The sequence below is a fragment of the Narcine bancroftii genome, chromosome 4 (genome assembly GCF_036971445.1).
Source record: "Narcine bancroftii isolate sNarBan1 chromosome 4, sNarBan1.hap1, whole genome shotgun sequence".
Classification (NCBI taxonomy): domain Eukaryota; kingdom Metazoa; phylum Chordata; class Chondrichthyes; order Torpediniformes; family Narcinidae; genus Narcine; species Narcine bancroftii.
In genome coordinates this window covers 205062343-205086204 of record NC_091472.1, presented here as the reverse complement: position 1 = coordinate 205086204, position 23862 = coordinate 205062343, and the positions used below count along the sequence as shown (strand labels likewise).

Genomic DNA, 23862 nt, shown 5'->3' with positions numbered 1-23862 from the left:
TGTAGTTTATAGTATTTTTTTAATATATGTATTTATTTTTTTAATGTAATTTAAAAATATTAAATAAAATTTTAGAAAAAAAACCTTGTGGGGGGTGGGTGCCCCAGTGCGGAGGATAATCGTGGAGAGGCGCTGTCAACAATCCTCAATGATTGCAGCCTGCAGGTCAGGAAGTCATGGACCCAAATGCAGTGCAGGGCGCTGAGGCCGAGGTCACTGAGTTTGGGGATGAGTCTGTTTGGCACTTTGGTGTTGAAGCTGGAACTACAGTCAATGAATGGTAGTCCGAGGTCGGTCACGGAGATGCCGTCCGTTAGCCTTTATTGTCGCTTTAACACCAAGTGCCACGGAATTAAAACGATACAACAATCCCGAGACCACAGTGCTGCTTATCAAAAACACACAATTAATTCATCAGAAATTGGACAATGGCACAAGGAAAGACAGGTTTCAGACTGGATGTGAAACGGTCGGCCAGCGCGGTGGAGCCCCGGGCAACCCATCTCCAGACCTCTGAACCTCCTGTCACAGGCGGATGCCACTTCCCGCCTCCATCCTCTCGCCTCGACCACTGGCAGCGGACACCCAATCCCCGACGTTTGACCCGAAGTCATGAAAAGCCGCCGGGCCACATCAAGACAAAGCGCCTCGACCTTCTCCTCTGGACCACACCTGAGCAGCACCTTTGCCCCATTAATCAGACCCGGGTCCCAGGAGGGCTACTCAGGGGTGCAGTTTAAGAGCCTCGGGCAGGAGTGGGGAAACCCCAAGCTCCCCGAGACGGGGAGGGGGAGAGGGACGGACTTCGGGCTCCCCAAGGGCGGGGGAAGCCCGAAGCCCAATCCACTGCAAGGAGCTGGTTTGATTCCTCCTTCAAATGGTCCTGTGCCACTGTGTTTTGGCTCCACTGTTGGGAGACCGTGTAATCAGCAGAGAACCTTGGAGATCCTCGACAGCTACATTTAACGTTCCTCGAGTGCTGTAGGAGATGCATAGTCCCAGACACGAGGACCCTGCAGCATCTCTTTCCCGGCCCCATTGAATAGGTGGGGATAAAGTGAACCAGCGGAGGCGGGTACGAGCGCCTTTACCGCCTATGGTTACATAACGCAAACGATGTTGCTTCTCATGGTTGTAGCGTCCCCTTGAAAGTCAGGTCAACTAATGGTTTCCTCTCCCCCTCCCCCTCCCCCTCCGGGCGGGCCGCGCGTCCCTTCCCCAACCTCGCCCCCACCACTCACCTCTCCCAAGCGCGTCGCACCCTGCAGCACTACAACTCCCGGCAGGCGCCGCGGCCACGCGGGATCACGTACCGGCAGGCCAACCAATGGAACGCTACGTTCCTCCCGCTGGGGGCGGGCGACGACGGCCGAGACATGGCGGCGATCGGGGGGGTACCGTGACTGGCGGGGGAAGGAAGAGGTCGGTGACGGGATCCCCTCCCACCTCGAGGAGCCGAGAGATGGTGCCTGCGCGACCTGGTCAGATAGAGCGAGGCGGCGTGTGAAGCGCGGGGCTGGCCCAGTAAGTAGGGGTATGAAGGGCCAGAGCGAGAGCCTGGGTAGGCCCGGGACCCAGGCCTGATTACCGGGGCAAAGGGGATCGAACCAGTAAATCCCTAACCCGGCCATTTAAGGGGGATCCCGCCCCCGCGATGACGCGTCACGCAAACTAGTTTTCCCCCGTCCCCCGCGACTGCCGACCCCTCTACACAACCCCCCCCTCCCCCGCGGCTGCTGCCGACCCCTCTGCACCACCTTCTCCCTCCCCCCCCCCCCCCCCCCGGCGGCAGCCAACCTTCTCCTGCTGATCGTGGCACCCCCCATGGCAACAACCTCACTCCCCCTTCTCGATTGTGTAGCCCCCGTCTCTCCCCCTTGAGGCAACGATCTCTCACCCCCCCCCCCCCCACTTCTCCACCCCAGGCCCTGGCAGCGACCCCTCTTCTCTCCCCCCTCCCCAAATCAGCCGGGGTTTCCCTGTGATGCCAGCGCGTCAGCGCAGACGTCACAGGAGTAACCGGGTCGGCTATTTTGCTGTTCAAGCCGCCGGTCAACATGTCCTGGGTCAGTTTAACTGGGTTCCCTGACTTCCTCCGAGGAAGGGCAGGGACCTAATTGACTTCGGACGAAGCTGACCGGGTTGGACCCTTTCAACCTGTCTTGTGAGCGGGGTGCTGACTGGGCAAATTGCCCGGTTAACCCCATTTTACAAGGCAGTTTGAAATCACCTCCTGACTATCAGGGAGGTGTTGGATTCCAACAGGGTTGATCCCGGGTCAGACCCTTGCTCGCTGCCACATGACTGGGGCTCTAACCAGCAATCCCATTTCACCTGGCACTTTGAAAGGGCCTCGTGTGACCTGCTGACTCTCTCCAGCATTGTGTTTCACTTCATCCACGGTGCCTGCAAACTTTTGTGAGAAACAGAAGTAGCTTCACAGAAATTGCTCGAGACAAAAATTGAGAACAAAGAACATTTATTATACAACAATGCAAAGTTGGCATACATTGGGGCTCACCCAACTTTTATACAGTTTATTTCAGTATAGGAATACCCTCCCCCTTACATTCTTCTGCCTCCTGGATGAGTTTGGCATTAGGCAATCCTGTCTGCCAACGTGCTGTTTCTGTGAACTTGGAGGACCAGGGGGTATCCTGTTGGTGTCCCATCATGTCATTGTCCTTATTCACAAACCTGCCTTTGTTCTCATTCAACCTTCCCGACTCTCAGGGCTACACCTTCTTATTAATTACATATGCGGAACTTGCTAATTCTGTCTAAGGCTAGAAGACCCTTATCTTATTCATTCAGACTAACTTTACTTCCTACATTCTATTATCTATTATCTATCCTTATCTTATTCATACTGGTGAATATCTTGTTGTTTTGCACTGTTTCAATATCTTCCTTTTTTTTTGAAGACTTTATTTAAAATTTTATAACATGAATACAATAGAGAATTACATTTAAAGAAAAATAAAAAAAATTAAAATGGTATGATTACAATATTACATCAGAAAACTACACAAAATAACCCCCCCCCCCGTTAATTGTAACACAATATTAGTAATCTAACTTAAAATTAGTCCAACCCTCCCCCCCCAAAATAAAGAGTGAAGAGTTAATAAAATTAACAATATTATATATGGAAAAAAAATACCCACTTACAAAAAAAGAGATAAAACTTAACCTAAAAAAAAATTCTAACAACAAAAAAATGTTTTTAATCAATACTAAAATATCACGCTTAAACATATGTCTTCAATATCTTCCTGATTGTTTTTCTCTAATGGAATGCAGGTTTTGCAGTCATGCAGCATTTAATGTTTGTCCCTAATTTCCTGTGGGGAAATGGAGATTAATTTTCTCTGCAATCAGAAGTAGCATTTTGCAATCATTAAAAACACTCCTAATGTACTTGCGTGAAGAAAACTTCTTACTCAGTCTTGCCCGTATGGGACTCTTTACTGCTTTCTGAGTTTGGGGCACTTTGGAATAAGAACTGTCATTGTGAACAGCATCTGACCACATTCTGCAAATAATTAAGTTAGTGCCAAGGCTGTAATGACACCCAGGGCATCATTGGTCAGGTTATTTATGATCTAGAAGATAAGAATTCATGGGATCCACAGTAGATTCAGAATTGTCTTGCCCATTGAAGACCGAGAGAAGGGTGTTATACTGGCAGGACGTCTGGGACCAGTGATTCTGCAGGGATCCATGCTGGGACATCTGTACTTGTGATTGTATTTAAATGACCTGGATAAAAATGTAAATTTGCAAATTACACTAAGATTTTCAGTGGGTGGGGGTGGGAACTAATGAAAGTATACAACTGAATATAGATTAGTTACAGATGTGCGCGAGAAATGGCAGATGGAGTTCAGTCCAAGAAAGTGTGACGTGTTGCACTGTTGGAGATTGTAAGAGGAAAATAAACTGTTATGGCAGGATCCTTAACAGCGTTGATGTACAGAGGGATCTGGATGTCCCAATTCCTGAAAGTAGCCATGCAAATAGTTAGGGTGGTAAAGAAGGTGTGGGGAATTATTGCTTTCATTGGTCAGTGCATTGAATATAAGAGTCAGAAAGTCATGTTGCAGCTGTATAAAACATTGGTTAGTCTGCACTTAGAGTGCTAGGTGTAATTTCAGTTGGCCCATTACAGGAAGGAGGTGGAGGCTTTGGAAAGGGTACAGAAGAGATTGACCTGGCTTCTGCCTGTGTGAGAGAGTATGAGCAAGAAGGTGAGAGATTGAACTAACGACTTTTCTCCAGAACATTGGAGGCTAAGGGGAGGCGTGATAGAAGTTTATAAAATATGAGAGGCATAGATAGAGTAGACCAATGGTTCTCAACCTTTTTCTTTCCACTCACATTCCACCTGAAGTAATCCCTTACTAACCACAGAGTACCTATGACATCCTATGTGGTTAGTAAGGGATTAGTGTAGGTGGAATGTGAGTGCGGAAAACAAAAAGGTTGAGAACCACTGGGGTAGACAGAATCTTTTTCCCATGGTAGGGATGAGGACATGCATTTAAAGTGAGAGGGGCAAGTTTAAGGCAGATGTTCAGGGCAAGTTTATGACAGAGTGGTAGGTTCCCAGAATGGGCTGTCAGTTGTAGTGAGAGGCAGATAAGATATGGATGTTCAAGAGACTGTTCAAGTCAAGTTTATTGTCATCTGATTGCACAAGTAGGTTCCGATAAAACAGTGTTCTCCGGTCCTCAGTGCAAAACATCCAGTCACGCAAACAGATATATACACCCATACAGACAAACAATACATATGCAGGACAAGTATTATATCTATATAAATAAATATTGTTACATAAATATGAGGTCTCAGAGGGTTAGTGTGAGCAGTTCCTTTGGTCGTTCAGCATTCTCACTGCCATTGGATGAAGCTGTTCCTTAGCCTGGTTGTGCTGGCTCTGATACTCCGGTATCTCTTCCCCGATGGGAGCAGCTGAAAAATGCTGTGAGCAAGGTGGAAGAAGTCCTCAAATGATTTTGCACTACCTCTTCAGATAACGATTCTAGTAGATCACGTCGATGATGGGAGGAAGAATCCAGTGGTCCACTCTGCCACTCTTAAGGTCCTTTGGATTGACCTCCAACCCATTTCTCTGCAGCAACCATACCACACTGATGCAGTATCACCTGCAGCTCTCCATCCCTTCCCTACTCTCTCCATTCTGAGAGCTTCCCCCTGCCCTGTCACTTCTCTGTTATTTTTTCTCTTCTACCCTCTCACCCTTATCCGCTATGACATCTTACCAGTTAGTCTGTCCCCCATCCCCAGCTGATTAGTTATTTACATTGTTGAATGTTTCAAGACATTGTAGAGTTTGTTGAATGTGAGATTAGTTTTTAGAATTTAATTTTTTCTTCACCCATTGAACCAGGATTGAATAGGATTGAGGGTTTTGCTCGATCCTGAAGTTACACTTAACCTGCTCGTGGCCCATATACTTTCAGTTGCCAAATCTGCTTGGAATCTTTTCTTTTTAATCTGATACTAATGAAACACCACACAATGAGGGATATCCTCAGAGTGAAGGTAGGACAGTGCCACCACTGATTGCCGTCAACCAGCACACGTGCAGCCATTGTCACCAAGAAGAAAGTGTCTCGTGGTTATATCTTGCATTGGTTCTCTCATCCCCTGCACGCAATCCTGTCAGACAACAATGTCCAGTCAAAGCGTAGCAGTTAGTGCAATGCCTTTACAGTTCCAGCAATCAGGACGGGGGTTTGAATCCCGCGCTGTCTGTAAGGAGCTTGTACGTTCTCTCCATGTCAGCGTGGGTTTTCCCCGGGGGCTCCAGTTTCCTCCCACTGTTCCAAATGTACCATTTGGGTGTAAATTGGCTGAAATGGCCTGTTACCATGCTGTGTGCCTAAATTTAAATTAAAATTTTTAAATTTCTTTTCAATATTTTTATTGAAGTTCCAGATTTAAAAATACAAAGTACATTATATATATATATATATATATATATATGTAAAAAAGTCAAAAAAGAATACATTACACTTAGATCATACTAGTTCATCCAAGGTACCCTTCATTCTCAATCAAACAAATTATATTACAGTAATATTTTATAAAAAAATCAAAACTACCTTCCAAAAATGAAGCTGTTTAGCAAGGAGAGAAAAAAAATAATTCCTAATCAAAGTAATAAATTTCCTTATTGGTTAACACTTCTACATTCATATTAAATCAGAGATTCTGAAAATAATTCATAAAGAGTCCCCCACAGTGTTTGAAATTTTTAATTCAAATTAGAAGTTGAGCATCTAATCTTCTCTAAATTTAAACATGACATTAAGTCACATAGCCATTGAGCATGGCAGAGCAATGTTCTTCCACCTGAGCAACACTGCCCTCCTAGCCACAAGATATATAAATTAGATGCCATTAGAGTTATGCCACTCTCCAACAATGCCAAACAAGATAGTTAAAGGATTAGGCTTAAAATTAACTTTAAAAAGTACAGAAAAAGTTTGAAATATTTCATTCCAGTATTTCTCAAGGTTCTGGTATGTCCAAAACATGAATTAATGAAGCATCTCCATTGTTGCATCTGTCACAATGAGGAGATACATCCGCATAAAAATTAGATAATTTGACTTTGGACATGTGAGCTTTATGGACAACTTTAAATTATAGGAGGGAGTGGTGGGCACATAAAGATGAGCCATTAAGCAATTTGAGAAGTGCATTCCACTTTTTTTCAGAGATTAAAAGCTGTTGGTCCTATTCCCAGGCTTTTTAAATTTTATCTAAGGATGCCTGTCTTATTCCCAACAACATGTCATAAATGTTAGATATTGAACCAATATAGAAAGGTTGTAAATTAAAAATTACATCTATTAAAGTCTTATCGGTGCTCTTCGGGAATGTATGCAATTGAGATCGCAAAAAAATCTAATCTGTATATAATTTAAAAAATGAGTATTTGGTCATCTATATTTAACTGACAGTTATTCAAAAGAAGCAAGATTGTCAATAAATAAGTATTTAAAACATTTAATGCCTAATCTATATCATTTTCTAAAACCTACATCAATCATGGAAGGTTTAAAAAATTAATTAGAAAAAATAGGACTAGAAAGAAAATCTCAATAAGCCAAAATATTTTCTAAATTGTATGCAGGTCCTCAGAGTATGTTTAACCACCTGGTTGCCTGTTACTTTATTTTAAAATATGGGAAGTGAGGATCTGAGAAGGGAATATTTTGTAACAGAATTAAATTCCAAAGAGACCTATAGTGGATAGTCTTCATGGTTAATATATTATGTCCAAATCATAAGATTTTATATATTGACGGCCCAATAATAGAACCTAAAGTTTGGTAAGGCTAAATCTCCATTCTTTTTAAGTTTTCGTAGATGGACATTGTTTAGGCGAGGGTGTTTGTTCGTCCATATATAATAAGATTGAGACGAGGGTATCAAAAAAGACAGGAATAAAGATTTGAAAAAGGTATATAATGGAGTTGATTCAACCAGCCAAAAGAAAGGGGTAACCAATTTGATAACACCCCTCTCATGTGTTTGATTAAAATGAGAACATTTTCTTTGAGTAAGTTTTTATAATTTTTATGATTGTTACCCCCAAATAGGTAAATTGATTTCTTATAATTTTAAAAGGAAGGTTAGTATTTATCAGCGCCAGATTATTCAAAGGAAAAAGTTCACTTTTATGTAGATTTAATTTAAATCTCAGCATAAAACAAAACTTTGTGAGCTGTGCCCTTCCTTAAAATGCCAATAATATCATTAGATTCTTGAAAAATGATAGCTAAGGGTTCTAGAGCCAGGTCAAAAAACAATGAACTTAAAGGGCAACCTTTTCTGGTTCCATAATGAAGTTTAAATGGTTTAGAATCCTGAAAATTAGTAAGAACACAGGCAGAAGGGCATAGATATAGTAACAAAATCCAATGAATAAAGTCAGCCCCAAAATTACATTTTTCTGAAGTCTTAAATATTCTATTCTACACAATCAAAAGCCTTCTCCGCATCCAGAGTTATCACATATTCCGAAATCTCCTTAGAAGGAGAGTATATAGTTAATAAATGGTGTATATTGAAATGGGAATACCAATTTTAACAAATCCACTTTGATCATCAGATATAATAAATGGCACAAGTCTACGAGCCAAAACATTGGATAGAATTTTAGAATTAATGTTGAGCAGAGAAATTGGCCTGTATGACGAACACAATCAACTGAATTTTTTATTCTTTTTAAGAATTAGCAAGATGGAAGCCTCATAAAAAGACTGTGGCAACTTGCCCAATTTAAAACAATCAGTAAAAGCAGAGCATAGGTGAGATGTAAGTACTGAGGATAAAGCCTTCAGGAAACTGGTGACATCCCAGAATGTAATTAACATACAGCCTCGGCAATTTCTTCATTCAAAATAGGTTGATCCAATTTCTTTTGGTTGTCAGCAGATAATACAGAAATATTCAATTGATCTAAAAAAAAATCATTCATTACACTATATTCTTTCTTTCTTTCTTTGGCTTGGCTTCGCGGACGAAGATTTATGGAGGGGGTAAAAAGTCCACGTCAGCTGCAGGCTCGTTTGTGGCTGACAAGTCCGATGCGGGACAGGCAGACACGATTGCAGCGGTTGCAAGGGAAAATTGGTTGGTTGGGGTTGGGTGTTGGGTTTTTCCTCCTTTGCCTTTTGTCAGTGAGGTGGGCTCTGCGGTCTTCTTCAAAGGAGGTTGCTGCCCGCCAAACTGTGAGGCGCCAAGATGCACGGTTTGAGGCGTTATCAGCCCACTGGCGGTGGTCAATGTGGCAGGCACCAAGAGATTTTTTTAGGCAGTCCTTGTACCTTTTCTTTGGTGCACCTCTGTCACGGTGGCCAGTGGAGAGCTCGCCATATAACACGATCTTGGGAAGGCGATGGTCCTCCATTCTGGAGACGTGACCCATCCAGCGCAGCTGGATCTTCAGCAGCGTGGACTCGATGCTGTCGACCTCTGCCATCTCGAGTACTTCGACGTTAGGGGTGTAAGCGCTCCAATGGATGTTGAGGATGGAGCGGAGACAACGCTGGTGGAAGCGTTCTAGGAGCCGTAGGTGGTGCCGGTAGAGGACCCATGATTCGGAGCCGAACAGGAGTGTGGGTATGACAACGGCTCTGTATACGCTTATCTTTGTGAGGTTTTTCAGTTGGTTGTTTTTCCAGACTCTTTTGTGTAGTCTTCCAAAGGCGCTATTTGCCTTGGCGAGTCTGTTGTCTATCTCATTGTCGATCCTTGCATCTGATGAAATGGTGCAGCCGAGATAGGTAAACTGGTTGACCGTTTTGAGTTTTGTGTGCCCGATGGAGATGTGGGGGGGCTGGTAGACATGGTGGGGAGCTGGCTGATGGAGGACCTCAGTTTTCTTCAGGCTGACTTCCAGGCCAAACATTTTGGCAGTTTCCGCAAAGCAGGACGTCAAGCGCTGAAGAGCTGGCTCTGAATGGGCAACTAAAGCGGCATCATCTGCAAAGAGTAGTTCACGGACAAGTTTCTCTTGTGTCTTGGTGTGAGCTTGCAGGCGCCTCAGATTGAAGAGACTGCCATCCGTGCGGTACCGGATGTAAACAGCGTCTTCATTGTTGGGGTCTTTCATGGCTTGGTTCAGCATCATGCTGAAGAAGATTGAAAAGAGGGTTGGTGCGAGAACACAGCCTTGCTTCACGCCATTGTTAATGGAGAAGGGTTCAGAGAGCTCATTGCTGTATCTGACCCAACCTTGTTGGTTTTCGTGCAGTTGGATAATCATGTTGAGGAACTTTGGGGGACATCCGATGCGCTCTAGTATTTGCCAAAGCCCTTTCCTGCTCACGGTGTCGAAGGCTTTGGTGAGGTCAACAAAGGTGATGTAGAGTCCTTTGTTTTGTTCTCTGCACTTTTCTTGGAGCTGTCTGAGGGCAAAGACCATGTCAGTGGTTCCTCTGTTTGCGCGAAAGCCGCACTGTGATTCTGGGAGAATATTCTCGGCGACACTAGGTATTATTCTATTTAGTAGAATCCTAGCGAAGATTTTGCCTGCAATGGAGAGCAACGTGATTCCCCTGTAGTTTGAGCAGTCTGATTTCTCGCCTTTGTTTTTGTACAGGGTGATGATGGTGGCATCACGAAGATCCTGAGGCAGTTTACCTTGGTCCCAACAAAGCTTGAAAAACTCATGCAGTTTGGCATGCAGAGTTTTGCCGCCAGCCTTCCAGACTTCTGGGGGGATTCCATCCATACCTGCTGCTTTGCCACTTTTCAGTTGTTCGATTGCCTTATATGTCTCATCCAGGGTGGGAACCTCATCCAGCTCTAGCCTTAGGGGCTGTTGAGGGAGCTGGAGCAGGGCGGAATCTTGGACTGAGCGGTTGGCACTGAAAAGAGATTGGAAGTGTTCTGACCATCGGTTGAGGATGGAGATCTTGTCGCTGAGGAGGACTTTGCCGTCTGAGCTGCGCAGCGGGCTTTGGCTTGGGGTGAGGGGCCGTACACAGCCTTTAGAGCCTCGTAGAAACCCCTGAAGTCGCCAATGTCCGCGCTGAGCTGGGTTCGTTTGGCGAGGCTAGTCCACCACTCATTTTGGATCTCCCGGAGTTTGCGCTGAAGATGGCTGCATGCGCGACGGAAGGCTTGTTTCTTCTCTGGACAGGACGGCTTTGTAAGGTGAGCCTGGTGGGCAGCTCGCTTCTTTGCCAGCAGCTCCTGGATTTCCTGGCTGTTTTCGTCAAACCAGTCCTTGTTTTTCCTGGAGGAGAAGCCCAGTACCTCTTCAGTGGATTGCAGTATGGTAGTCTTCAACTGATCCCAGAGGGTTTCAGGGGACGGGTCCGTGAGGCGGGTTGCAACGTCGAGCTTTGCTTTGAGGTTTGCCTGGAAGTTTCCTCTCGCTTCGTCTGACTGCAGGTTTCCAACATTGAACCTCTTTCTGGGGGCTTTATTGTTCCTGGGCTTTGGCTTGAAGTGAAGGTTGAGCTTGCAGCGAACCAGCCGGTGGTCAGTGTGGCATTCCGCGCTAGGCATGACCCTGGTGTGGAGCACATCTTGTTTGTCACTTTCTCGCACCAGGATGTAGTCCAGGAGGTGCCAGTGTTTGGATCGGGGATGCATCCAGGTGGTCTTAAGGCTGTCCCTCTGCTGAAAAAGGGTGTTTGTAATGGCAAGTCGCTGTTCTGCACAGAGCTCCAACAGGAGGCGCCCATTGTCGTTGCACTTGCCGACGCCATGCTTGCCCAGGATTCCTGGCCAGGTTTCTGAGTCTTTGCCGACACGAGCGTTGAAGTCGCCCAGGATGACAACCTTGTCGGCTGTAGGGGTACGTTGGATGAGGTTGCGCAGGTCGGTGTAGAACTTGTTCTTTTCTGCTGGTTCCGCCTGGAGGGTTGGAGCATAGACACTGATTAGGGTGATGTGACGCTTGTTTTGAAGTGGGAGTCGCATGGACATGATTCGGTCCGAGAGGCCTGTCGGAAGGTTTTCGAGTTTGGAGGCAATGAAGCTCTTGACCATGAAGCCTACACCAGATAGGCGTCGTTCATCCAAAGGCTTGCCAGACCAGTAGAGTGTGTAGCCCGCGCCGCGTTCTTGGAGGCTGACTACATCTGCCAGGCGGACTTCACTGAGAGCGGCTATGTCGATGTCAAGTCTGAGGAGTTCATGTGCAATGAGGGCAGACCGACGTTCAGGTCGGTGGCTGTCAGCCTTGTCTAGCATGGTTCTGATGTTCCAGCATGCTAGCTTGAGTTTGTGAGCATCTTTTGAGGGGGAGGACGTGGAGGGGGAGGACGTGGAGGGGGAGGACGTGGACCTGTCCTCGGGCCTGCGCAAAGGAGCTTTTAGGTGGAGTGCAGTGCGCGCAGTACTGGCCCCACCCTTTACACCCATGGTTCGTGTGCCGTGGCCAAGCAAGCTGGGACGTGGCAGCGAGGTCCTTGGGTCGTAGGTTTTATATCGGAGTGGCCTTCTCCTATGCAGGTTTCTTACCCGGGCTGGAGGGGCCTGCCTCCCCTCCTAGGTCGGTCCATACTGCCCGGACCGGGGCCGAGGCCGCTGCAGTTCACCAGCAGCGGCCCCGGCCCCGGTCCGGGCGAAGGGTAGACGGCGGCGGCCCCGATCCGGGCAGGAGCAAGGGGGAGACACTATATAATTCAGAATAAAATTCCTTAATTTCTAAATGATCAGTTGTCATAACACCATTAGCTTTACGAATTTCTTTGATTTCTCGTTTGGCTACTAAAGCTTTTAATTGGTTAGCCAATAGGTTACTTGTTTTATCTCCATGAATATAGAATTGACTTTTAGCTTTTAAAAGTTGACATTTAATTGTATACGTTAGAAGAAGCTCATGTTTAGTTTTAATTTCAACACCTCATTTATATAAAGCAGGATCTGGAGTCAGAACATACCTTTGATCTAATTGTTTCAGCTGATCAGCTAAATCTGTTATCTCTTGGTCAGCTTTTTTTCCCTAATGCTTACAGTGTAAGTCTAAAAGATCATTTATCCCCTAATAAAAGTCTTAAACACGTCCCAAACAATCAGTCTGGAAGTCTCTTCCACAATTTTCTTCAAAAATTAAGGTTGAATGCCAATATTTCTTTATTTGGGAAAGACCATAATCTTCTTGTATTTAACATATTCCCTCATAACCTCAGCTGAGTAGCCCTCGACGACACCAATCTTCTGACCTTTGTAATCAATTCTTCCTCTGTGACGAGCTTCATGTAGTAAAAGCTCCTTAGTTTGAAATTCATGAAAGCAGACTATAACCGAACGAGGTCTCTGACCGGGAGCTGGTTTAGAAATCAATCGATTGGTTCAGTGCACAATCAATCACAGGGAGAGTTGGCAGAACTGCAGATCCAAACAATTCAGTTAGAAAACTTGCAAAAAATTTAGTAGGTTGGCCACTTTTAGTTGACTCTTCAAAGCTGAGGATTTGTAAGTTATTTCTTCGGTTTCTACTGTCTACATTAATAATCTTCTGGGTTAATTTTTAATTAGTCTTTGAAAAGTTTTGACAGAGCTTTTGCATATCATCATTCTTCCACCAAAGCAGCCGCAAAGGCTTCATTATCTTGAATTTTTTTTTAGGTTTTTTGAAAAGAATCAATTTTTGCATCCATCTGCTTAAATTCAATTCTAAATTCATTTCTGAATTGTTATAATTCATCAATTACCAAGACTCCAAAGACACAGGAGGGTCCTCTTCTAGTAGCTTTACTCCTTGTAGCCATGTTAATCCAGTTAAATGCAGCAATGTAGAGTTGAAGACTAAGGATTTAAAAAGGTTGGAAACAGTAAGGTAAATGGGAGCAACTTCAAAAAGCTGCTACTCCATCAATGACCAGCAGGAAGTCAATTTAAATTTAAAATGTAAGGCCTGCCCTAATGCAGTAAATCCTGATTATCCAGGACCTAGGAGGATGGTGGATGCCAGAAATGCAAATGTTCCGGTTGACTGTGTCTCACTCTTCCAAAGCCTAACCAATACACCTGCATTAAGAATACTCTGTTTAAGACAAAAGACAGTGCAATATGTAAAGTAATCTGAAAAAAATCCATATTGTAGTCTTTAATTCTATAAAGTTCACATTAATAAAGTCATTCCTGTGTCGTACTAAATTTAAATTCAAATCCCAGTTACTGGTGATGTAAGTGTTTTGCCAGCCACCAGACTAACCTTGCCGACTTCATAATTAACCCCCTCCCTCAAGTTTGCAAATAAAGCCTTACTAATATACCTAATACTAATTAAGATACAGACTCTTACTAGGCACGGATAGGGAGATAATTTGGGAGAGTCACCCCAGCGGCAAGTGGCATCGACCGGCTCTTCATCCTGGTGTCCCGGTCAGACTCTCAGCGTAACCCAACTTACCTCCACGCCGGTGTCCCAATCTGACTCTCTGCACAACCCGACTCATCTCCATGCCAGTGTCCCAGTCAGGCACACCTTCCCACTGAAAACCCGGCTCACCTCCATGCAAGTGGCAACAATTAAAAGAAACCGCACAGATTGAGGGGCATTTCCTGTTCAGCGGGGCAAATGTGCAAGTGCCCAACGAAGTCTCTTATTTATTTATTTCGTTGGTTTCGTTTTTGCCAATTGTTTGAGTTTCTGATTGATTGAATTCTGGATAATGGGGATTTTACTCTATTTGTAGTGCCACTAAACTAACAAAAGTCTCCCACCCAAAGCAAAAACTGTGTCCCTGCTATTTCCAGGGCTTCCTCCAATTTGGAGAAGTACTAATTTATTAGCTAATGGGTGGTATTTGGTAGTAATCTGCAAAAAATGTGTTAGCTGCTTCTGATGTGAGGCCCTGAGTCATCCTCAATATCAGCACTGAAACTGAGGGCCCCTGGAACCACTGTCCATGATTATATGTCACTGTATGATCACCATTATATCATTCTGACAAGCATTTGGACAGGATATGTTCAAGGTCACAACGGACCGGATGTGAATCTGTCTCCTTTGCAGTCTATGAGAGAGCTCTCCTAATTTAGGTGCCAGTCTTAATTGAGCTGGGATTGCCTTCACTGTTTCCAAATTTGGTGCCTTGGCTGATGCTGGCATAAGTATCCAGTTTTATTTTTGTTTTGTTCAACTGAGTGGCTTGCAAGATCATTTTGGAGGGCGTTTAAATGTCAGACGTGGATCTAAGTGGATAGGAATTATTGGTTTTGCCATGCAGTTGCAGTGCCCATCAGGCATGGAGGTGCAAACACACGAGTTTGAGATTTTCATGGCTCCACCTAAAACATGGGTGGCCAAACTATTGGCTCCTGGGCCAGATGGGGCCCATGACCCATTTTTAAGTGGTCCTTTAGAAAGAACATGGTCTCTAACAATAAATTGTACTGTATATACTGTGTGTTTGTGTGTTTGTGTGTGTGTGTGTGTGTGTGTGTGTGTGTGTGTGTGTGTGTGTGTGTGTGTGTTCTTCATCAATACCTAGAGCAAGGTGAAAGAGTGATCTTGAGTCAGTTTGAGAAGCAGAGAGCTAAGTGAAGAACATAGCAGAAAGCAGACAACAATTCAACGATACTCTACATTTGCAGGAACTGTGGCAGAGGCTGTCGTTCCAGGATCAGCCTCCACAGCCACAGTTCACACGGCTAAACAAACCAGTGACTACCAAAGGTGCAATGCCCATGGTTGATCTCGACCGACGGAAGCCCCACATGCGCCCACACACACTATATATGTATGTGTGAGAGTGTGCGTGTATATATTAATATATTTATTGCATATCCTAGTTTCAACACTAGATGTCGCCTCAGATTTGAGCAACTACTAGAATTGGACTGACCGTGCTACTATTTGATAAAAATATTTACCTCCTTTTTTTAGAAAAAAAGGTTGCCCACAGTTGATTAAACATGGCAGAACCAAAAAGACAGAAAATAGTAAAGGAGTGGTGAAAATTTCAGCCACTGTGTGGAAAATTAATACTTTTCATAGAAGTTAAGGGGAAATGTGTTTGTTTGATAACAGCCCATCTTTAATAATCTACAGATTTACACATTGCATCATAATCATTCAGGTGGACACTTGGGCCATGATCTGTAGACACTGAGAGCTGTGGAGGATGTTGGAGACGGCTTTGTCCCTTTCTTGATCTTTTCTCCTTTTCTTACTTTGCATCCAGTCGTTTATTTTGCACCCCTTTTTGAATGAGAGTTTTAATGAGTTTTATTGTATGAATTGAAATTAAATTTATGAGCAGAAGATACAGAAATGCTGACTGTAATATGTGAGTACATCAATAAATTACTTTAATGTCAGCAGTTCAACTGTTCAGTAGTTATTTTGGTAAAAAATTAATTTTCGATGGCACAGGGGTTTTCAGGTCCAAAAACACTCTTTTCCTTGCAGTGTAATTGGTTGAAAACTCCTGGGCTTAATATTGTTTGGCTCATGACTCCTTATATTTTTCTGTCTGTGGCCCACAACCAAAAAAGTTTGACCTAAAAATCATGGAAATTATTTGTTTTGAGTAGCCATTTTCAACCTTTCTTTTGACTATGACCCCCTTAGGACTCTGCTCAAAGTTTATGGGCCCTCCTTCCCTCTGAAGCAGTCACGTTTAGTTGGTTTGTTTCATACATCTCTCCCACCGACTACATAAAAACATTTTATGATTTCAGTCTGTGGCCCCCATTGAGAAAGCTAGTTTAGAGCATGGTAAGGTTGTGAAACTGAGGATTTTTTTAAACTTTGTTATTTTTTTCCATAACCATAAGAAAATGGTCAAGTCTTTGTATAGGGTTTCTATAGAAAATATATGTGCATTCTGTCACGTTCCAGGGGAACATGACGCCATTGTCAGGAGGTATCCTTCAATGAGACTCTGTAGTGCTGGCAGGTAGATAGACCATTTTGATGTGGGGGTGGCAAATTATTGGTAGTGTCCATTCCTTTAAGCTAGGCAGTGGTAGAAAGTAGATGACAGAAATTAACGTGACAGAAAAGGAAAGAATATGTCTGCATGGACAAATAGTCTTAAGTCAGGAAAAGAGGCATAAAGACAAACATGGATGCATGTGATCTGAGTTATTGCAGCATTGTCATTACAAGGTGACCAAGTCTAGGAGGTTGATAACATTCTGGAAGGATAAACAGAAAGGTAAAGGAGGTACAGTAACACTGCTGGTAAAGGACAAGGTCAATACATTTAGACAGAATTGATCTCAACTCAGAGGTCAATGTGCAGAATCAGTTTGGAGATTTTTTAAAAAATCAATAACATGAGAAAGTGTCACATGGTCCCATTTTTCAGTTCATTTTATTTGTGTGGGACTGTCACTTTAAAAGAACAAATATAACAAACTTGCATGCTTTGGGGTGTCTATGAAACTGAGCTGGCAGGCTGAAGACATCGTGTTCTGAAATTGGATACATTTGAAGAGAAGTAAGGCATTGTCCCTAAAACCCACGTGCAGAAACCATGTGACCAACAGATTAAGACTGGATGCACAGTTTTGCTCGGAGCCATTTTAAGGAAACAGCACAGGAGCAAACAACTCTCTGAAGAAGAAATACTCTGCTGGATTGGCCTCATACGTGATTATAGACAATCTGTCTGACTTCCTCCAGTCTGTTATAGAGGAATAAGAAGACCACTCTGTGACCAAAAGAGTGACAGTCATTTTTGTCTGACTGACCCATGGAAAGGGTTCTACTTGCAGAAGAAATACTGCGTTTAGATGGTGATCAGAGTGAGAGTCACTTGAGTTTGGCTGACCCATGAAAAGGGTTCTGGAAGCTTTGTGAGTATCACTTGCTTCGTGTCCCCTATGTCAAAGAAGAGGGGAGCTTTGGTTGGCCCTCGTCCAAAAAGGACATTTCACTGGAAGCACCTCAACAAGGGTTGTGTGAGTTATAAACATTCAGTCTCTTTCACCCACTTCATGAACTGCTAATTTCATCTATTACACAGATAACCTCACTTGTTCAAAAAGGTGCAAAATGATTCCAGGGCAGTGGTCATTTAAAATGTGATTCGGAAGAAAACTGCTTCCATTAAAAGAATTCCTTTTTAGTCTATTTCAAGATTCAAAATTCAATTTATTATCATAGTAATAAAACAGTGTCATTTTACTTGAAATTTCTTTTTGCCTGCTGCAAGGCAGACAGATTCGCCACTGGCAGGAATTGCCTAAGCACCTGTTACAGTCTTACAGTCAGAGCAAAGGGGAGTTCCCCCCAAAAACACTGAGTGTCCATAGATTCACCTCCAGCGCTTCCACAGCCCCCGCAACCACACAGAGTCCAGTCCAAACCATTAGCGACTGAAACCTCTGACATGGTCAGGAACTCTTCAGTGCCCTTGGCACCTCCTTGCATCCTGGTACCGATACCTGGTGCCCCTCCAGCCAATCTCCAGCAGTCCACAGCCCGGTGCGAGTCTCCCGACAGCAGTCTCCAGCAGCCTGCTGCATGCTCTGGTCCCTCAGCCACAGAACCCCCTCACTGGTCCACCGCTGTGGTCACCATCCCCACGGGTCATTTCTTCTGCTCCCTCTTCTCAGACAGTGCGTTATCTTCCCGTCCTCTGATGGCCTGCTCCAGTCTTCCACTTCCCTGGAGTCTACAGCCCCTCATGGCTACTGCCGATTAATAGGCGACGCCATCTTGGGCGCCAACCTGCGGTCGCGGGATGTCAGATAAAACACCCCGTCATCTCCCTCATGGAGCTGACAGCTGTTGACTGGGCATCTGGCTCCGCAAGAGCACTGCATCTCTGCTCCCTTGCTCCCCGCGGGTCTGCTACAGCAGTTCCGTCAGCACCGCCATCTTGATGTCACAAACTAAACTAACGATCTTACAAATATGACAGAAAGTTGCAATAATTTTTCTTTGTTAGCTGCACCTCGCATACCAAGTCATTTTGTGTGTTCTTCCAGATTAGCCTCAGCATGCCAGTTCACTGCAGCAGCTGTGGCAAAAAGGCGGCAGTCCTCAGGCGTCCCAAAACAGGGCACTCTCTTTGCAAAGAATGCTTTTTCTGGGCTTTTGAAGAAGAAATACATCAGACGATCATTTCTGCAAAGCTTTTCCAGAAGGGAGAGACCATTGGAATTGGGGCCTCTGGTGGGAAAGACTCGACTGTTCTGGCTCATGTTTTGAAAGTCTTAAATTATCGATATAATTATGGGTTAAATCTGATGCTGCTCTCTGTAGACGAGGGCATTAGTGGTTACCGTGATGACTCCTTGGAGACCGTAAAGAGAAACCAGCAACAGTATGATCTGCCTCTTAAGATTGTTTCTTATGAAGAGCTCTATGGCTGGACAATGGACCAGATTGTGAAGAAAGTTGGTTTGAAAAACAATTGCACGTTCTGTGGGGTGTTCAGACGGCAAGCACTAGACCGTGGGGCCATGATACTAAAAGTAGACAAGGTCTGCACAGGTAAGGAAGTACTAACTTACTGTTTAACCTCAGCCCATTCACACAAGCTTGTGCATGATATGTCATTGCAAAATATTCACCAGATCCCAAATGAAATGTAATATTTCCGCTATCCTACCCCTCTCATCTTTCTAGTGAGATTTTGAGTGAAACCACTTCTCTTTTTGAGTAGATTCAGTTTTTGATTTGCTATGACCTTTTTCTCCTCCCTCTTTTATTTAAAGCCTTTACTTTGAACTTGGACATACTGCACGGTAACAGGCCCTTTCGGCCCACAAGTCTGTGCCGCCCAATTGAGCTACATCCCCCCAGGTACGTTTCAAACGGTTGGGAGGAAACCAGAGCCCCCGGAGAAACCCCACACAGACATGGGGAGAACATACAAACTCTTTACAGATAGCACGGGATCTGAACCCCGGTCCCAATCGCTGACGCTTTAACTGCATTGCACTAACTGCTACACCAACCATGCCCCTATTCATTTGGAACTACTTCCTATTGATAGAATTTTTGCCAGTTTTTATGTTCTCTCCCCTTCCTCCCCCCACCCCCACCCCTGCCAAACCCACTGAAAATGTTTAATCATTCTCGTCCTTTATCCAGCCCTTTGCTGTTTTCCCCAGAAATAGATGAATAGGTGATGCAAATGAATGTACATCAGCAAGTCACCAATGTTTTGGAAATGTTTCTGCATTAATGGACAGACATGGAAAATAATCAAAAGTTAATGGAATACTCAAAAACATGTTTTCACACATTTTGACCGAGGCAAATTGACTTCGGATAATTTGTTCCATGTTAAAGTAATCACATCAAATGACTAAAGCTGAACTAATCCAATCCTTTGCACTATCTCTGCTTTCCCAAAATCCTTGTCACTATGTTGGTTTAGTTGACTTGTCTTCATTTGAAGTCCCAACTGGTGATATGAGTTCCTGACATGTAGCTGAAGTGCATTGGCAAAAGGTCGAAGGATTAATTGCGCCTTGCCTTTATTCCCTTCGCCCAGGTCACAATGCAGACGATATTGCTGAGACTGTCTTGATGAATTTCCTGCGTGGAGATATCGCTCGACTGCGCCGCTGTACTGCTATCACTACAGGTACCGAAGGGGCGATCCCTCGTTGTAAGCCACTCAAATATGCCTATGAGAAGGAGATCGTGCTGTATGCTTACTTCAAGAAGCTAGACTACTTCTCCACTGAATGTGTGTATTCCCCAAATGCATATCGGGGCTACGCACGTGCTTTTCTGAAAGACCTGGAGTCGATCAGATCGAGCGCCATAATGGATGTGATTCACTCCGGTGAGAACCTCTCAGTGAAAGAGGATGTGAAGATGCCCACGCAAGGCCGCTGCACACGCTGTGGTTACATTTCCAGCCAAGGCCTCTGCAAGGCTTGCGTTTTATTGGAAGGACTGAACCGCGGGCTTCCGAAACTTGGTATTGGCAAACATGCAAAACTGCACAGCCGACTCCTAAACAAGGAAGCACTCACTGAGACAGAGATGAAAAAGTTGAGAGCAGTTGATTTCTGAATACTTGCAGCTATTTGGACATTTGGTTTTAAACTCTGGAATGTATCTGACCCGAAGGTGCCTTAAAATGTCAACTGGCCAGTTTGTGACCAAGGTGCTTTCATCAATCTGGATAGAATTGTTGATGTCAAGTAACCTTTTTTTTAAATCATGTTGATGTCTGCTGACATGGATACCATGAAGAGAAATTTTAATTTCAGTCAAATCCACTTGTTATTGCAAACATTTGGACTAATTTTTATGGTGAGAAAGAAACTGGCACTCAGGAATCAGCACCTTTCTGCTCTTTTCCAGTAAATTCCTGGAATGCAGTTGTGAAACTGGATTACAGATTTTCCTGAAAAAAGCTGAAATTTTTGAAGAGTTGTAGACGAAAGTCGAATGCAATTGTTGATATGTTGCATCACGTATTAGGAAAACTTTTTATACAGATACACAATCCTTTATCCAGAGCCCTTGGGGGACATTGTGTTCCGATTTTTCCGGATTTTGGAAACCCCACCCGAATTGTGCTGCTGTATCCACCCCCACCCCCTTCTAGTCGCCCTGCCGTCTCTCATAAGCCCCACCACCCCCAATCGCCTGCCCAACTCACGCTGCAAGTCTCATGGCTGCCTGATGCACTGCCAGTCTCCCCCTCTTGCCCACCCAACTTGCGCTGCCGGTCTCTCGCCTGCCTGACTTGTGTTGCTGGTCTCTTGCCTGCCCGACTCGCCCTGCCGGTCTCCTGGCCGCCTGACTCATGTTTTTGGTCTCTCGCCCACCGGACTCGCACTGCCGGTCTCTCCCTGCTGGTCTGTCGCCCACCCGACTTGCACTGCTGCCTCTCTCCCCACTTGCTGGATTTTGGAGCTTTCCAGATTTTAAATGTCCAGATAAAAGATAATTATAGGAAGAACAAAAACAACCACAAAAGTAATGAGATTTCCTTTTCTAGGAGCGCTATCAAAATTTGGTTCTGATGAACTGTCTTCCTATTTAACACAAAACCAGGGCGGCGCTGTTTGCAGAGCAGTTAGTGCCACGACGTTACAGCGCCAGCGACTGGGACCAGGATTCTATTCCGTGCTTTATGTAAGGAGCTTGGATATTCTCCCCGGGTCTGCGTGGGTTTCCTCCGGGGGGGGGGGGGCTCTGGTTTCCTCCCACCCTTTGGGGGGGGTTGTAGTTTAATTTGGCGGCATGGCCTCATGCATCGAAAGGGCCTGTTACCGTGCTGTACGTCTACATTAAAATATTAATCGCAACTAGTTTGACTCTGAGGGGAAGAGCGTTTTCTCAGATATTTGCAGTATGAACTGCTTATTTGGGGGGGGTGGGGGGGGGAGAAAGAGAGCCAGAGGAGGCCATGCAAACATAACCCTGTAATTGCTGTTTCCTGCAGTGCTTCATGCAGCCTTGTTCATCCAAAAAAAACCGATTTGCTTGTGCAAAGATCTTCCACCTTGCTGACACCTGCAGTTGCGCAAGTCATTCTCTGCACACTAAAGCTCAATGTCATCTCATTTGATTTGGAGAAAGCCTGCTGTGTGGAGAAAATGGGTCGATCTGAGTGCTGGGCTATTTTACTGAAAATCAAAAAACAAAACAGGAGTTGCTGGAAATCTGAAATAAAACAAAGTGTTAACACTACACAGGCCCACCCACATCTGTGAAAGGAAAAACAGATTTAACCATGACTATTCCCAGGGCAACACTGGCCTCTCCCTTGTTCGATTCATCCCTTCTCCACCTCAGCAAATTTAAACTAAATTGTTTTTACACTCCCCCAGTACTTGTAATGGGTCTTCGACTTGAAATATTAATTCTTATTTACAGATGCTGTCTGACGTAATGAGTGTTTTCACCTGTTTCTTTGATTTATTTCAGCTTCTGTTCAGCACAGCTCAACAAATCATGGAGGGCAGCTTGGCTGTTCCACCAACTCAGTATATAAAGCGCTCATAATATATTTCTTTATCTTCATTAGTCTTCTACTCATTCTGGATCTTGCTCCTTCTGAAATTTGGATCCCTGTGGAATGCATAATTTAAATGTGTTTCTCAGCTTTCATTTCTCAGCGCTTTCATTTAGGCACGGTTCAGTTCAGAACCATGCTGATAACCAGAAAAATAAGAACCAAGACCATTGATGATTTTTTTTTTGGTAGAAATAATTGATTGCCACATTTTAGCCCCATAGCCAAAAATAAAAGGTTGAGGAGGTTTAGTAATTATTGGGTTTGTGGCTGACAACGATGTCTACACCTAACACTGCACTGGAAATGCAACCTACTATATGGTTGTGCATTTAAATATGTTCAACTCATTACAAAGTCTATCAATTTAATTTTATATGTGCATTCATTAACATTGGGTTTATTTTAATAAAAATAATTTAACTGGAGTTGAGTATGTTTGCGTTCTTCATTCGTGCACATTGTCAACCATATACACCAGGGGTAGTCAAACTTGCTTAATGTGAGAGCCACATACGATAAAATTCAGCTGTTTGAGAGTGCAATAATCACATGATCGCATGGCACACTGCCCCACTATCACTACCGATGTGAGCACCGGCTCGTACCATTCCTGTCTCAGCCCACACATTTCCATGAGTCGCACATTATACGTCAGAGAGCCACAGTTTGGCCTCCCCTGATATGCATCATATCAAGCCAAACCTCGATGGTCAACTAATACCATAAAGTAGTGGTTTTCAAACTGCCCCCTAAACTCACATCCCACCTTTATTTTGAATATTTAATTTTTTTTCCATAAATGCAGTAATCAGAATCAGGAAAGAAACAAATCAGAAGTTACATACATGGTGGTATTCACCCCCTCCCTAAAATAGTTAATATTAAAAGATATAGTGATATAAACGTAGAAAGAAAGGAAAGAAAATGTTTCAGGATTGCACAGAGAGATGTCGTCTAACACATGTATATGAAAGTTCTTCCGTCAAATTCCAAGGAGGATCCATCAGGCCTAGAGGGACAGAAAGGAGATTATTACAAATTTAAGCCTAATATTTGGGTGTACAGGTGCCAAATTTGCCAAAGAAATTAGGATATTTATTTCTCAAGCTATATGTAATTTTTTTGCCAAGGAATACAACTTTGAATTTCTGCATGCCATCTTGGCACACCTGAAAATATATCTGATTTCCAAGTGAGTGCAATATATTTCCTCACCCCGCCAATGCTAATTTAACAAATTCCAATTGGTATATTGGTAGTTTTAATATGGGCCTTGTTCCTTCAATGTTTCCTCATAAAAATAAGTCTGGAATTTGCGGAAAAGTAACTCCTGTAACTTGTTCCAAAAATTCCGTAAATCTACCCAAAAAGGTCTTACATTAGGACAAAGCCAAGTTGAATGCAA

The 23862-nt window shown here is 44.0% G+C and overlaps 2 protein-coding genes across 4 annotated transcripts in view; one reads left to right on the top strand and one right to left on the bottom strand.

The window, feature by feature from the left end:
• The window catches only part of sirt4 (sirtuin 4), a 28565-nt gene extending 26882 nt beyond the window's left edge, over nt 1-1683 (bottom strand). For both annotated transcript variants that reach the window (XM_069933725.1, XM_069933723.1), the window contains exon 1: nt 1242-1683. In XM_069933725.1, coding sequence (XP_069789826.1) covers nt 1242-1631 — 390 coding nt within the window. In that variant the 5' untranslated portion in view covers nt 1632-1683. The remainder of the gene's footprint in view (nt 1-1241) is intronic.
• On the top strand, nt 1342-22882 carry ctu1 (cytosolic thiouridylase subunit 1 homolog (S. pombe)). Of its 2 annotated transcripts, XR_011356350.1 has the most exons (4): nt 1443-1524; nt 18451-18958; nt 19968-21571; nt 21882-22882. XR_011356350.1 is itself a non-coding variant. In XM_069933727.1 (3 exons), the coding sequence occupies exons 2-3, from the start codon at nt 18463-18465 to the stop codon at nt 20495-20497; spliced, it is 1026 nt and encodes a 341-aa protein (XP_069789828.1). In that variant the 5' UTR covers nt 1342-1524; nt 18451-18462; the 3' UTR covers nt 20498-22882. The 2 variants fall into 2 exon arrangements, 1 of the variants encoding a protein (XP_069789828.1); XM_069933727.1 differs by having other exon boundaries at nt 1342-1524; nt 19968-22882.
• The last annotated feature ends 980 nt before the right edge of the window (nt 22883-23862 follow it).

Bases quoted from the DNA above. Each gene is read 5' to 3' on its own strand.
- ctu1 (XM_069933727.1), top strand. From the start codon at position 18,463: ATGCCAGTTCACTGCAGCAGCTGTGGCAAAAAGGCGGCAGTCCTCAGG. The intron at 18,959-19,967 runs GTAAGGAAGTAC...CCCTTCGCCCAG, and splicing joins AGTAGACAAGGTCTGCACAG to GTCACAATGCAGACGATATT.